The sequence below is a fragment of the Cheilinus undulatus genome, linkage group 18 (assembly GCF_018320785.1).
Source record: "Cheilinus undulatus linkage group 18, ASM1832078v1, whole genome shotgun sequence".
Classification (NCBI taxonomy): domain Eukaryota; kingdom Metazoa; phylum Chordata; class Actinopteri; order Labriformes; family Labridae; genus Cheilinus; species Cheilinus undulatus.
This window is the reverse complement of record NC_054882.1, coordinates 26322295-26337970: the sequence shown is the minus strand read 5'-3', so window position 1 is coordinate 26337970 and position 15676 is coordinate 26322295. Positions and strand designations below refer to the sequence as shown.

The window sequence follows — 15676 nt, the reverse complement described above, 5'->3', positions numbered from 1 at the left end:
ATGTATAATTTAGCCACAGTGTTTGCTCTAGTTACTGGGTAATTTCCTTACAATAACAGGTTGTGAAAACACTTTCTGGTCTTGTTTTCAGTAGTGTCATGAAACTATTTTAACTCTATGCTAACTGGGGCGCAGGTAGCCTAGTGGTTGAGGCACGGCCCATGTACGCGGACGAACCGGGCTGTCCGCGTACACGGGCCGTCAGCACCCCATGTACACGGAAGGCCCGGTTCAAATCTGGCCTGAGGCCTTTTACCGCATGTCTCTCCCCCGCTTTTCCTGCCTATAACCCTCTAAAGGAAGGCTGATCTTAATCCATTCTTTGATCTTAGTCAATTTTCAGGGCTGAATATGTAAAAACAGCTTTGGTGAACCCATGGAGGTTGGACTCATGCTCATCGAAACTTGTTTGAGTGGCATCCACTAATTGTGTTTGCATTGTGATTGTGAAACCTAACAAAGACTTCTGGAAAATGTGCTGGCCTACTTTATTAATGACACCAATGTATGTCAGCATATGCCGAACACAGTGTGATTGCATAATGGTTAAAACAATTGGTGGTTGAAACAGGTTTTAACTGGCATCTGTGAAACTGCCTATGGGACCATCCAAGAAGGAGTGACTGAAGAGGCAGCGGTGTATTCAGCTCAGTCTAATCTTGTTTAATTCAGTCTTTCTTCCAGTGTGAATACTTCAGTATGGGAATTCAGTTTCTCAGATTACCTCCAAATACATAAATAACTAAAAAATGAATACTGCAAAAAAGGGAAGTTTTCGTAACTAACTGCTCCCACAGTTTTTCTTCCAGTACAGATAAGCCATGCACCAACTGATGTTTGACAGGTGTTTATTCTTTTCTTGCCAATGCAAATGCATCCATCCACCATCAAGCACCATGAAAACTACAGTTAAAAAATAGACATAAGAAACACATATACAAAATAAAACCTTAACAAAATGTTTATACAAACAAAAAACACAGTCACATACCGTGTGCACCTTCTGAAAGGCTTATAAGACTTTTTGTGTCATTATTAAGCTATTTAATTAAATTAACAGCTATGCTGAATGTATTCTAAGCTATATTTAAACTATATGGCCAAACTTTTTTTAACAGACTTGTCCACTTGCAAACTAGTATCTTCACATGCTGATGAAGAAGCTTTAATCAGAGGTAAGAGAACATGGATCCAACTTAGGGGGAAATTCTTGGAAATTTTCTCAGAATTTCATGCCAAGGAGCAACTCTTTGTACTTACGAAAATTTGTAAAAACAGCTCCTGATGTCACCAACACTCAGAGACATGACACAAGACGAGTCATATCCCACCATCAGCTTTACCTGTGCGACAATGGGTAATGTCACATCCTGCCTGTGAGGGTAGGAGTATAAAACAGATACAAGCTGGGCCTGTAAATGAACTAAGAGTGGTTTCACCTGCTAACTTGAGAAGATCTGTAGCACAAAACAAGCCTGAACTAGTCCCTGGAATTATAGCAGGACTGTACAGATGTATGACTCTTCAGAGAGGACGTTCAGTTTTGTAGAAAGGTGTTCATCTTCAGAGTCAGTTTTACAAAAATCTGTTTGATCAGTGACTGTTGTTGCAGCTTAAAAATGTGTCTGCTTCCTGTGTAAAGACTGCTTGTTATTTTTTCCAGCTTGTCCTCACACATTGAAGGTGGCATTCTCTCCTCTGCCTGAAATGTTTGTTAGAAACCGCCTGTCTGATGATGTGTTCAGGTGTTCATATGTTGATGTGTATGGTGAAGAGGTTTATGTCAACTTCCTTACAGTATTTTTAAAAAAAGTATTCACCCCGTTGGATGTTTCGCTCTTCTATTGATTTAGTGAATTAATTATGCTCAATATAATTTTGCTTTTTCTTTTACAACCTTGTTGTTTTTAAACAATTCCTGTACACTGTATGCTTCGGGTCATTGTCTAGCTGGAAAATAAGTCTTCTCCGAAGCCGTAGTTCTCTTGCAGACTGACTAAAACAGTCCTCCAGGATTTTCCTATATGTTGCCACATTCATTTTACCTTCTACCTTTATAAGCCTTCCAGGGTCAGCTACCGAGAAGCATCCCTACGGCATGATGCTGCCACCACCATGATTCACAGTGGGGATGTTGTGCTTGTGGTGATGTGCAGTGTTTGTGTGGTGACCAAAAAGCATCACTTTGATCATATCAGTGCAAAGAACTTTCTTCCACTAGACCATGGAGTCTCCTACTTGTCTTTTGGCGCTCTAGTTGAGATTTAGGCTGAATTTTCTTCAACAGTGGCTTTGCCACTTTCCCACTTCCAGCATGAAACTGGGAGTGCCTTTTCAGTGCATTTCCCCAATCGCTATGAGAAATTTATGAATTTAAAAACAAAACGTCAACTTTCTGTTTAGTTGATAGGCCATTTTATTGAACAGAGTTCTCAGTTCATGTAGTACTGAGAAGGAGGCCACGGAGTTGTGCAGCACTGAGCAGTGCTGGTCTTTACTCAATAGTTATGCAGAGTATGGGTGGTTTTCATGTTGCAGAGTCAAGTATGGGTGATTGAACTCGCAACCTATGCCAAAAACGACACGTCACATAACAATGATAAAAATGAGAATTTCTCAGCCATTGAAAATTTTAGGAGATACTGTTAGATCTCAGTTAAAAAACATATCATAGGAATGGTCAAATATTCAACATCATGTATCTTTAAATCTTCTCTCAGTGTGGTTACTTTTATTTTTGTAGCCACTTGTTGGCTGTGCAGTGAGCTTCACTGAAAACTGCAATGTATTATGGGGCTGTTTGGTACAACCAGTGCGCTCCCATTGATTCTTAAAAATCTGTATTTCTCATAGACAAAATATCATCTTTGGTTTGTGCTACATCTAACGTCACAATTGGTATCAATGGTGTAAAAGTGTCAGACAAAGACAAACATTTCTTTGTTTTGAATGAACACAAATTTCTAGGGCAGCCCAGGCACTACTTTTTAAGTTCAAACAAATATTTTCACAGTAAATTTTGTGGGAATAAGAGCCTTTTTCTCTGTGGGATGTTTTGGGATGAAGCTGTAGCCCCCCCTGTTGGCAGATATCAGCTGAAATTAAACAGAAAACATCACTTTAAATCAATATGTCACCATAAACTCCAATATTCTCTGTGAAAAAATCAAACTTGTGTCCTTTACACAAACCTGAAAAAAATGTCCAAATAGAAATAACCTTAAGAAGACATTAATGATGTCTTGCCTACTGCCTGACTCTGACATTCCCATTGAAGACAGCCCTAGCATTACGAGGGGCTTACTGCAGGTACTCTGAGTCACTTTCTTAGCCTGAATCAAAAGGCCCCGGAGGTTTCCTGCCATTTTTCTCTGGAGTGTTCCCTCTCAAAGAACAGGAAAGGCAGCTCTGTTTCCCACACACTCGCAGAGGTTTCATATCAATGCCATTTTACGGTGTGACTGCTCCAGAACACAATTGAGCAGCTGCAGAGTCATTGTGAGACTCCCCAAGGCTTTGTTCTGCAGTATCACATTAAACGAGTGCTTCTAGCTTGCATTATTAAGACTCAGTTTGGGCCTTGATCTGAATTTGGAATCAACACAAGATGCCCTATAATAAGGGAAGTGTTCAGCGAAGAGATCCTTTAACCCAACTGTAGTCTTTTTGTTCAACCCCACAAGTCAACTGTGTAGACCGATGGTCAGCATGTGAATCTAGCAACTATGCTGTGAATAAATATACCCATTTAGCAGATTTGGCTCAGTTAGTAAGATCAAACCGGACTATCTTATCAGCGTAATTATGACGGCATCCTTGCTCTAAAGTGTTATCCCTAATAAACCCTTTTTCAGTAATTTTATTCACGTTTCTGAAGTTTTCTAGTGATGCTTTGTGTTTGTTTGGACAGTTTATTCCCCCGAGAAGTTTGTGTTCTCATGTTAATCAGCCAATTATAGCCGAGTTTCCTGTTTAAATAGATTCTAATCAGAGCTTTGCAAGAACATATGCTGCTGTGTGGACTGATGTGGAGCCAATCGAAACTAAAAGAAGAAAACACAGATGCTTCAAAGGCCAAAGGGTGAGACCCCTGGTGATGTTGATATCAGTTTGCTTTAATACTTGGGATCAAACACTCCAAACGTCCTGGGACTGATGTGGAGGAATCATTCAAACTTAAGTAGCCTAGTGAAATATGTTAAATATGTTTTATAGCCTCTTACTTAATCATAGTTTTCCATTGAACTATTTCTTAAGTCATAGATCAAACATCAACAAAATCTGGGTCATCAGGCGTGGTTGAAAACATCTCAGGATTTTCCATTGACATTAATTTGGGTGTGTAATGCTGGCATGTGACAAAGAAATGTACCAGACAGTTGTTGAAACATATATGACCTGATGAAACCTGGCAGGAATGTAACAAATTAATGCCACCTGTGCAGACTAAATAGAGACAATGTTAAAGAGAAACCTGTTCCATTTCATGAATTACAGCTGTGAGAGAAAACTGTAAATTCTTCTTCTTATAATTCTATTAAGATAAGATCCTCAAAGGGGTGCCAAAATCAGAAATTAACAAATGCTCCTCGCAGGAGCTTAAATATGATAAGACACACTATATGGACAAAAGCATTTGGCCACATCACACTTAATTACTGAATTCAGGTGTTTCAATCAGACCTGTTGCCACAGGTGTATAAAATCAAGCACCTAGCCATGCAGTCTCTATTTGCAAACATTTACGATACAAAATGGGTCGTTCTGAAGAGCTCAGTGACTTCAAGGGTGGTACTGTAATAAATGCAGATTTTGTAATAAGAGAGTTTATGAAATTTCATCCCTGCTGGATATTCCACAGTAAACTGTAAGTGATATTGTTAGAAAGTGGAAGCGTTTAGGAACAACAGCAGCTCAGCAACGATCTTCCGCTGGCATTAATGTAAGCACAAAACCTGTGCAGTGGGAGCTTCATGGGTTTTTATGGCTGAGCAGCCTCACATCACCAAGTCTAATGCCAAGCGTCGGATGGAGATAGGTACTGGACTGTGGAGCAAGGAGAAAGGTGTACTGTGGAATGAGGAATCATGCTTTTTTGTTTGGGGGTCATGAGTCTGGATTTGGCAGATGCTGGGAGAACATTACCTGCCTGGCTTCATTGTTCCAACTGTGAAGTTTGGTGGTGAAGGTGGAAAAATAGTATGGCACTGTTTTTCAGAGTTGGGCTAAGCCATTTTGGACAACGCTGCGCTTCTAACTTTGTGGCAACAGTTTGGAGAAGGCCCTTTTCTATTCCAACATGACTGTACCCCAGAGCACAAAGCAAGGACTATAAAGACATGGTTTGATGAATTTGGTGTGGAAGAACTTGACTGAGCCCTGACCTCAACCTCATCGAGCACCTTTGGTATGAATTGGAACAGAGATTGTGAGTGTCATTACAGTCCCTGTTGGTGTAATGGTCAGACATCTAAATACTTTTGTCCAGAAAGTGTAGATTGTGGCATTTTTGCTCATTTTTTCATCATACTTTTATTTAAGCTGACTTTGATGCTTCTCGATGAAAGCAACACAGAATAAAAGCACATTCAAAAAAATTCATTGGAACAACCAAACTTGTTTCAACATTTGCATAAGTTGCATCCTAAAATACCACATAACTTATAGTAGGGTTTGATTGACAAAGTATCCATTAAATGCCTTAAAATAAGAATTATATCAAGCTAGCTGTTCATTAAAAGTCGTGTTTCCAGGAGCATGAAAAACTTGATCATTAGATGTTTGACTGTACAGGATCAGAGCATCTATATATCCCATGAGGCACGTGGGACAGACCCCCTATGAAGCTCTCTGGAGGGTAAAGAAGGATTAGTCCAGTCCTCATGGACCCCTGCCAGGTTTAATGGAGCAGCAGTAACTAAATTGACGGGGATGCTTGCCTGCCGACAAAAGCCCCCAAAACACTTAGGCTTTACTTAAAAATGGGACATGCTGACTTACCCTAAGCTGATAAAGATGATACAACACTGTTTACAATATTAATTCAGATTAACTGCAAATGCACTGATCCAACAGAAAAGGCAATAAATGGATATCCTGATTCACACGATCATTGTATTCACAGATGTAGTTTATGCTTTCCTGCAATAACTGGATACAAGTCAAGAATGTGAACAGGGGTCAGCTCAGAGGTAGGAGAGGGGTGGGGGAGATCGACAGAGGCCTGGATTCCCATGAATCACTCGGTGCAGTGGCCATAAGGTGCAAGAATTCGAGTTGACTTGGGAGGGTGGCTGTATCCTGTTGTTAAGACACTGGAGATACAAATTATGATTCTTCTATTTAGGAGACACCAAAAACAAGCTCTCAGGGATGTATGACGATAACAAGTTTTAATGTCTGTAACTTTCCACTTGGACAAGGAAGCTTTGTAGGAGCTCTCAAGGTTCTCTCCACACAGACCAGGGTTTCAACTTGGCCCCCCCCTAACAGGGACCAAACAGTGCTTTTAGAAAGTACAGGACTATTTCATGCTTGGTTGACTGAACACATGCACCATTTTATTTCAGCACCTAGATTTTTAAAATAAGCAGAAGCAAAATCAATGATCTTTTTTTCTGATTAACAATAAGCTACAGAAGCCTCTTATTTTCCTCACAACCAGACAAGATGTTATGTTTGTAAACACAACACAACACAACAAACACACCATCCCCACTGTGAAGCATAGTGGTGGCAGCATCATACTGTGGGGGTGCTTCTTGGCTTGTAAGGTTTGTAAATGTAGAGGGTAAAACGGATGTGGCAAATTATCAGAAAATCCTGGACGACAAACTCAACATTAGCTGTAGCACGTAACATCATCTTTTGATTTGGTAATTTTGTTCTTTGACAATCAGCTGTAACTGTAGTGAAAGATTGCAGTCAACACCCACTCATGTGACTGTCATTATAGTTAACTGGGGCTGCATGATAACTGTTTTCCAAGTAATATAAGAAGCAGGTTAGGCCAGTTAGGTATATTCAAAGTATCATGGAAATAGTGGAAAGAGCATTCGAAAAACAGGAAAGAGTATGAAGCAACTTCATGGCGTGAATGATGACTGCACCACTTACTCACTGTTGTGTGAAATCATCATCACTCCCACCTGCTCACTCGTAGGGAATTTTTCTGAATGTTTCCTGCTTAGCTCACACCAACTTCATACAGGAATTTTCCCAGGATCTGGCAGGAAAAATTCAAGGTAGTGAATAATCTGCCTTTTGGATTCACTGCCTTTAGAGTAAAATAAAATGAATGAAAACACCACTTAACTGATTCCCTTACACTTCATTTGTTGATGTGAATAAGTATTTTGTGTACACATAGTTTACGTGCCAGTCACTTTCAATTTCTGTAACTCATTTAGTATAATAACCAGGTTTAACTAATCATCTGGTAATTAACTAAGTGGCTTAATACGTGCTTACTCATGGCATCACCATGAGCTACTCCAAGAGTATGACATTTTACGAATTAGCAAACACTTGTAGGAAATTTCAATAAAAGGATGATGATGAAAATGCTAAACACTGTATTTAGAACATTAGCAGACTGGCATTGTAATTGTGAGCATATTAGCACACTAACCCTGATCTGACATGCTAGATAGACAGTTTCATTTATGCATTCATCTGGCAAACCCCCCATTCTAAGTGTTTGGGAAGGGCAGCACTTTTCAAAAGAATGCTTGGCAGGTGATCAGAAGAACTTTCTGGCTGTCTCAGTCATTGTCATTCATCAGACTGACAAGACAAAATGAGGTCATAGGCATAACTAAAATGTGCAGCTCCAGCGTTAATCTAAGCTATACAGGCTAGCGCTGCCATAGAATTTGAATGATGGAGCTTTGTGATGGCTAAAATTCATGTTAAAAGTCCATCGGGAGACATGCAAAAACATCTTCTGCTAAGAGAAGCATTCGTGTGGCACTTTGCTCTTGTTTTAACAAAGGTCGGAGGTCTGATTCTACTCTATATTGAAGCTAATTGCTACCATGGTTGGCATGAAAAGCTTTCAGCGTGGCTCTTTGCTCTTGTTTTCTTGATCCAGTTCTGATAAAGCTGTCACTTTATTATAGCTACATCCAAGCCACCTGCTACACTGGCAGCAGCCATTGCTATCGGCTTTCGGTGCAACTTAACCCGTCCCATAGCTACTGCCTCTTACTCCTCAAATGACGCCTATTGGTCAGAACCATTTTTAGTTCAGCACAAGGTTGTGGATTGGAGCTTTTTAAGATGGATTTGCCTGATGACAAGATTACACTAACCCTAGATTTTTAGAATTACTAACAGCTTATTTTCAGAGGGTATTGTACTGTAATGTACCATGTTTTGTAAGAATATCAAACAAAAGTGTTGCCATTTGGGGCCCCAGCAGTCTATTGGTCGTTTCTATGCACCCCATGCCCATGTTCAGAGGCTGTTGCCCTTGAGGCAAATTTCTGGGTTTTGATCGGAGCTGTGGCTCCTTTCCTATATTTGATTCCCCTCCCCCTTCCCAGTTTCCAACTCTATTGTCCTATAGCATCTGAATAAAGGCATAAAAAAACCTCCAAAAGTTAAAACAAATCTATAGACGAATAAAGGAACATATGTTACAGTTAGCTAAAAGCTAATTTCCATCTGCAGGGCTAACAGTTGCACAGAGCCACTGACTTTGCAAAGCAGATGGATTAGCCAGCATCATTTCAGGACAACAAGGCTGAAGCTACAAGCAGGGTTAAGTTGTGAGCTGTTAGCAATGGCTACCACTAGTGTAGCCATTTGCTTGGATGTACCTGTAGGATCGCAGCAGTTTACCAGAACTGGACCACATTTCTTTATTTAAAAAAAGGGCAAAGAGCCACACTGAGAGCTTTTCATGTCAGAAAAGATGTCTTTGCACTTCTCCTGGCCTGCTTCGGCATGGGTTTAAGATAGTTATGGGTGGCATCTGTTGGGGTATCCATTAGCTGCTATGGTAACTATTAGCTTGGATTCATCTGCAGGAAAATGACAGTTTAATCATAATTGGACCACATTTTAAAAAAGGACTAAGAGTCACACCGAAAGCTTGTCTTGCACACTTTGATTGGCCCGTCAGGAATGTGACAGAATGTCCTCCAGTCACTTTCTGAGTATTTTTTGAAAAGTCCAGTCCTTCCCAAACACTTTCTATGGGAGATTTCCCAGATGAATGTGAAATTTATCCATGCAGTTTTATTATGAAACAGTCTATCTAGCATGTCAGGTTACAGCGCAACCAGAATGGACGTAAAATTTTTCCTTAATAGCATGCAAGTGTGTATTTATGAGCAGAAGAGCTTGCAAAAATGCATGTTAGAGAGTGTGTCAGGTTAAGCACTAACATTATGTCTTAGGGCAGTGGTATTTAAACTTTTTCTTCCAAGGCAAGCCTGAGATCACACCAAAATCTCAGGGTACAATGTGTTCATGAAAAATAGCCTCTTTAACATGTGCTACAGTATCTTTTGTGTTTTGAAATTCTAGTTATAACATACGGTTGCACAAATTCCCACAGCAACCCTCAACTTGCTTCAAGGCACAAGATTAGGGAGCCACTGCCTGAGGGAAATAACAGCAAATCATCAATGAACTCAAAGCCAGTTAATCCAACTGCATTTATGTTTTGTGTCAAATTCAAGCTTGGGGTCAGGACCTTTGACACAGGCCTGTTGTTTGCATCAACATTGTAACGTGGCGATTATATCCAACATGCTTAGAAAGTGAGTGTGTCCTAGTCGTGACCCTGAAGTCACACCTAGAAACTAAAGATGGATGGGGGGTGGGTGGATTTCCATTATGTGAGGTGTCTGTGTGATACAAGCATCCATGCTGCGTTAATCCTCATCACTTAAGAGCCTGGGCCATATCTACTTAAAAAGACATTATGCAGGAAATGCTATGCAAATGGCTTGTTTATCACTTTATCTCAGTGTCAGCCACTTGTTTTGTGCCCAGTCTGCAGTGTGCCACACTTATTCAGGCTTAGAGGGGAGCTTAATCTTTTAACACCTCTCTGACAGATTTCTCTATTGTTGTCAGATTTAATGTGTGAACGAGACTTGAGCCAGCTACTGGGTTAACTTTTTAACAAACAGCAAGAGTTCAAGAGTGCATGATAGGAATTTGAGTTAATTTTGTAGTATAGACCTGCATAAATTCACAAGAGACGGACAGAAAATAAGAGTGAGGTAAATCCTGAAGTGTGCTTTGTGTATAAAGAGGGCTTTCCCTAAGCTGCACACATGGAGAGACCCTTACTAAGCAGATTACCCGCATAAATCTATGTCAGGATACATTTCTGCATGTCTAGTCATGCAAAAAGAGCGTGAGAATTTAGACACAAAACATGTTTACAGTAAAGGATATGGATCCTAGTTTACTCCTTCTAGGCACTGGAGAAGTCGCAAGCACAATGCTGACATCTGCTGCACACATTAAGGTACATGCTATCACAGGGAAAAGCAGATGCGCGGTCATGTCAAATGTGTCCGTTTTAAAGAGCAGCTCATCTTTTGATATAAGATGATAAAAGGGTCTGTTACAGGAAAAGAGCAGTTTGGATGTAGAGATATTTAAAGATAGCTTCCTGTGTTTGACATTTACCTTGAATTAAGGAACAGCATTGTGACTCACAGCTGCCAGAGGTGCACCATGGGAGCCGAGCTGGCAGCACCGTGTGTTCAGGAGTGGGGGTTAGGGGGGGTCAGATGTTGTCCTCGTACCATGGGGAACAAACTCTATCACTCACACCACAGGTGGTGGGAAAAAGGGAGGAGAGAAGGAGTGAAGAGAAAAAACGGCAAACAGGAAGCAGAGACCGAAAACACAATGCTAGCAGAGTTTCCTGCAGGCTCAGACAGATAAGGAACAACACTTTGTTTAAAGCTGGATTTCCAGCCCCAAATGTTTCCCAAATGTTTCTCAATCTCCAAAAACCAAATCATGCATCGCTTTATATAACTCCTTATAACTCTTGTGCAACAGTTGGAAAAAATGTGAGAAATCTTAGCCATGGAAACTGTATACTTACAAACTCTAGAAGCATAAAACAGCAAGGCAGAAACCTGGGAGTAAACAAGTCCTATAGCTGTGCACAGTAACGTCTCCTTTACAGTAGAGTCTTTCCTCACTACAAAGCCATTTAGTCACTTGTTTGAAGAGTCTGCAAACATAAATCAAAGCATGATGAAAAAATGTCTTAGATAAGCTATCTTTGCCAAACTAGGCAAAAAGAGGTCTATGCATGTGCTACACTAAAGCCAGTGCACAGGTGTATGCTTACATGCATGTTTTTAAAGTTTTATACTTACACAAACATTGCACTTGTGAACCGGATCACCCTGGAAACGACAGGATGAAACATGGCTCATGAGGTTTCTGCTATACTGCAGCTGGTGACAGTCTAACAATGACCCCCTCAGCTGTTACCTTTGTCCTTAGCATGCTGCCTTTGAGATTTGTTTTTTACAATATTTGATTTATGGGATGAAAACACACGAACAATATGACTTCCATGAAATATGACTGGTTGGAAACCAGACCAATATCAGTTAAGTCATGCTATTCGTTTAAACTCTGCCAATAATTCATGAAAATAATTAGGAAATTTAACTCTTTGGTGACACATGAGAAGCTAAACACACATGTAAAGATTTGTACACATCCATTATCAGACAGACCGTAAAATCGCTCCTCGGTCAGTCGCAGCTCCCTTCTCAACACAGTTCCTCTCAAACTTCATGGAGAAACTGCAAGCAGCCTCTCAATGCCTCGAGGCAAACATCGATGCTGGAGCAACACTTCCCCCTATGGACCAATTATGGTATTACACCCACCCATCCCTTCACTGTAGATTGTAACATCTAAGGACGGTGAACACAGCAAGACTCTACATGATATCTCTATACTCTAAATCCTAACGGGAAAATGTTGACACAAAATTCATACCAACAGTGTTTCAGCTGTGAATGATATTGCTTAAATTCCTTAATTTTACTTCTAATTTATGAACGTCCATAATTTCGTCAAGTTATCTCAAAATAATGACTTCAAAATTTAGGACTTTTAATTTCTTTATACCAATTTTCCCTAATAATTTGACCTTTTTATCCAATAACTTTGACTTTTTATCCCACTACATACAAATAATTCTCATTTTCGAATCAAATGTTCAACTTTCTATCTCTAAACTACGAATTTTAATCTCATATTTTGACTTATTTCAAAAATTCGATCTTTTTTATCTTAATTTTTTATTCTATATCCTTACTTCTAATATATATCTTATCATTATTACTTTATATATCATAGTACCAACCTTTTCATCTCAATTTTGACTTTTACACCTTTACCATAAGGATCTTTCTTATAGTTTCGACTTTTAATCACATTATTTTACATGTTTATCTTATAAATTGCATCCTTCAAAATTTCACTTTAGACATTCTATCTCAGTCTGTCTCATTTTTATGTCATAGTTTAAACGGTTTTTCTAATATCTTGGGATAATTTCCTCTATTTTTGTTAGTAATTTTGACTTTTTATCTCAAAAGTTCTACCTTTTTTTTTATCCCTATTTGGACTTTTGAATCATAACTAGAAGAATTTATCTTATGATTATGTTTTTCCCGTCAGAATTTATACTTTTTAAATCTAATATATCTGACCTTTTCATCACATTTTGACTTTTATATCATAACTATAAATACCTATCTTACAATTTTGACTAACTCTGATCATTTCTACCTTTTAAAAGTCTCTCTACCTTATAAATAATTTTTTATCTGATAATTAACTCTTTTTTTTTCTTCATACCTTGGTATAATTTCAAGATTTTCCTAATAATTCTGACTTTTTTATCTCATAATTCAAACCTTTTCATCTCTATTTTGAATTTTATACCATTATCATAGATATATTTCTTATAATTTCGTCTTTTGATCGCATTATTTTAAATGTTTATCTTATAAATTCAATGTTTTTAAATTTCTTTCTATCTCATAAACGATTTTTTTATCTAAAATTTTTTTCCTCATATCATAGGATAATAGTTTCCTGTTTTTTCTGATAATTTAGACTTTTAGCTCATTTTTGACTTTTGAATATCTACCTCATAATTTCAACTTTTTATCAAATAGTTTTGACTTTTTATCTCATAAAGGCAAGCTTTTTAAGTTTTTAATAATCTTAATTTTGACATTTATATCATTATTTTTATTTCTCGTTCATATTTTTGACTATTTATTTAAAAAATTCAACCTTTTTAATCTGAATTTCAACTTTCAATCTCAGAAATGATTTATAATTTAATAATTTAAACTTTTTGTCTCATATTTTTGACTTTGTCTTCATAAATTAGACTTTTTATCTCAGAGGATTGACCTTTATAAATTTTCAGTTTAGACTTTCAACAAAAAAGAAAAACAACAACAACAACAACCACAAAAAAACGTTCCTCTATTATTTCTTAATTTCGCCCTTTAATCTCACAATTCAGGTTTTTTGGTTTTTTAATCTTATCGTCCAATCTATGAATTAGGCTTTTCATAAATGTGACTTTTTTATGTTTATTTATTTATTTTTTATAATATCTTAACTTAATGGACCTTAACAGCAAAGTCATCATCATCACTTTTTGTCACCATTCAACCTATTATATTAGACTTAGACTGACGCTAATTGCCATCTGTTGACAGGTCACAGTGTTTCCATCCCCTTTTACATGACAAGTTTTAGCACTTAAAGTACTCACCTCTGTCCCATTCTAATGGTGCTGCATTCAAAGTCACTTCAGTTGATCACTGTCTATCTGTGGTCAGGCTCAGGGGTCCTGTTAGTGGGAGTGACCAATCGAAACAGACATGTTGGGGCATCACTCTCTGATTGGGCGCCTTTTGTTCTTTCAAATCGAAGCTGTGGGCCTCCTGGGGGACTGAAGACATCCTTACAGTAGATCTGCCATCACTCCTGCATGGACCTTTTCAAGCTGCTGGGATAATGGAGTTATAATAATCTAAGATTTAAAGAAAAGATGGCCTGTCAGAGAGCTGACAAAGCTCTCAGGCTGAGGGAGGAGGTGAGCTGCATGCTGGTCGGTGATGGAGCTGTGGGGAAGACCAGCATGATCATCAGCTACATTTTCAATGGATACAACAGCGAGTACAGACAGACAGCGTTTGATGTCTTCACTGGTGAGTTAAAGTTGCTCTGTTGAAATCAATGGCTGCTTCTCTCAGCAATGAAACTGACTTTTGTGTCTTGACTTGCAGGTCTGGTTTATGTGAATGGAAATCCAACTCGTATTAAGTTAATCGACACTGCAGGACAGGTAGGATTGCAGCACTGTGTTATTTTTCTCATCACAGAGCAGTTTTAGTCCTTTACCTTACTGTTTTCTGCTCAAACAGGAGGAGTTTGGCCATCTTCGCTCCCTCTGCTATGCCCATGTGGACGTCTTCATCCTCTGCTTCAGTCTAGTCAACCCTGTCTCCTTCAACAACGTCACCTCCAGATGGATCCCACAGATCCGGGCTGGAAACAAAACCTCTCCCATCATTCTGGTGGGGACTCAGTCAGACCTTCGCCACAATGCAGACGTCCTCATTCACCTGGACCAGTTTATGAACACCAAACCGGTGCACTCCAGGAGGGCAGGGAGGCTGGCACACAGGATCCGAGCTCAGGATTATGTGGAGTGCTCAGCTCTGACACAACACAACCTCAAAGATGTGTTCGATTCTGCCATTTCTGCAGCGATCAAGCACAAGCTCACTGGGGGAGTCAAATCCAGAAAGGTCAGCCCACTGAAGCGCTTCAAGTCTTTTTGTGATTTAGGATGGAGGAAGATCTTTTTTTTGATCTGATGTGGAATCAAAGAGCAGACACTGTTTAGTGTGAGGTTGTGCATTTTACTGACACTTTGAGTGAGCGCCCAACCAAGGATCATTGACCTTACCTCTGCTCTTTTTTACATGCTCTTTTCTGGTTTGTGTGTTTCATTTTGTATTTGTGTGTCTTTTTTGTGTGTGTTACTTTTTTCATAAATGCACTGCATGTCACGTGTGTTATTGTCCGTGTTTTCTCTAAATCTGCATTGTTAAAATATCAGGAACACATCTGAAATCAGTAGATCCTACAGTGTAAAGTGCTGTCAGTGGAAAAACGGAGGGAAAGCACAAGTTGCCATGAGGGACAAATGGTCACCTGCTGGCTCTTTCTTTGAAGTGATAATTAACAAGACAAAAGCCATTTAAATCTGCCCTTTGTTTGAAAGTTTGAACTGAGGCTTGTTTCCAACAAAAACATCCACCCATGTGGAGTTTTAGAGGTGTATTTTTAATCACAGTGATTAAAGTTTACATCTGAAGATTGTGTTTAAAGCCCTTTTGTTGGGCATTATCATCCTCCCACATGGAGTTTTAGTGGTGTATTTTTGATCACAGTAATCAGAGTTTGCCGTCAGATCTACCACTTAATGACTACTGGTTTTCCACCTCTAGTGTTACCATAGTGACTGATCACCAAGGCTGCCTGTAAGGGACGTAAAGGGGAGAGATTTCTGGGGCCCAGCAAAACTGGGGGGCCATGGAGGTCATCATGATCCAATGTAAAGTTAAGCTATGATAAC

At 39.1% G+C, this 15676-nt stretch overlaps 1 protein-coding gene across 1 annotated transcript; it reads left to right on the top strand.

The window, feature by feature from the left end:
- Positions 1–14080: 14080 nt before the first annotated feature.
- LOC121526617 (rho-related GTP-binding protein RhoV-like) lies at positions 14081–14912 on the top strand. Its single transcript, XM_041813273.1, has 3 exons — positions 14081–14240; positions 14319–14377; positions 14457–14912. Exons 1-3 carry the CDS (start codon positions 14081–14083, stop codon positions 14910–14912), a joined length of 675 nt encoding a protein of 224 aa, XP_041669207.1.
- The last annotated feature ends 764 nt before the right edge of the window (positions 14913–15676 follow it).

Bases quoted from the DNA above. Each gene is read 5' to 3' on its own strand.
- LOC121526617 (XM_041813273.1), top strand. From the start codon at position 14,081: ATGGCCTGTCAGAGAGCTGACAAAGCTCTCAGGCTGAGGGAGGAGGTG. The intron at 14,241-14,318 runs GTGAGTTAAAGT...CTTGACTTGCAG, and splicing joins AGCGTTTGATGTCTTCACTG to GTCTGGTTTATGTGAATGGA. The intron at 14,378-14,456 runs GTAGGATTGCAG...CTGCTCAAACAG, and splicing joins TAATCGACACTGCAGGACAG to GAGGAGTTTGGCCATCTTCG.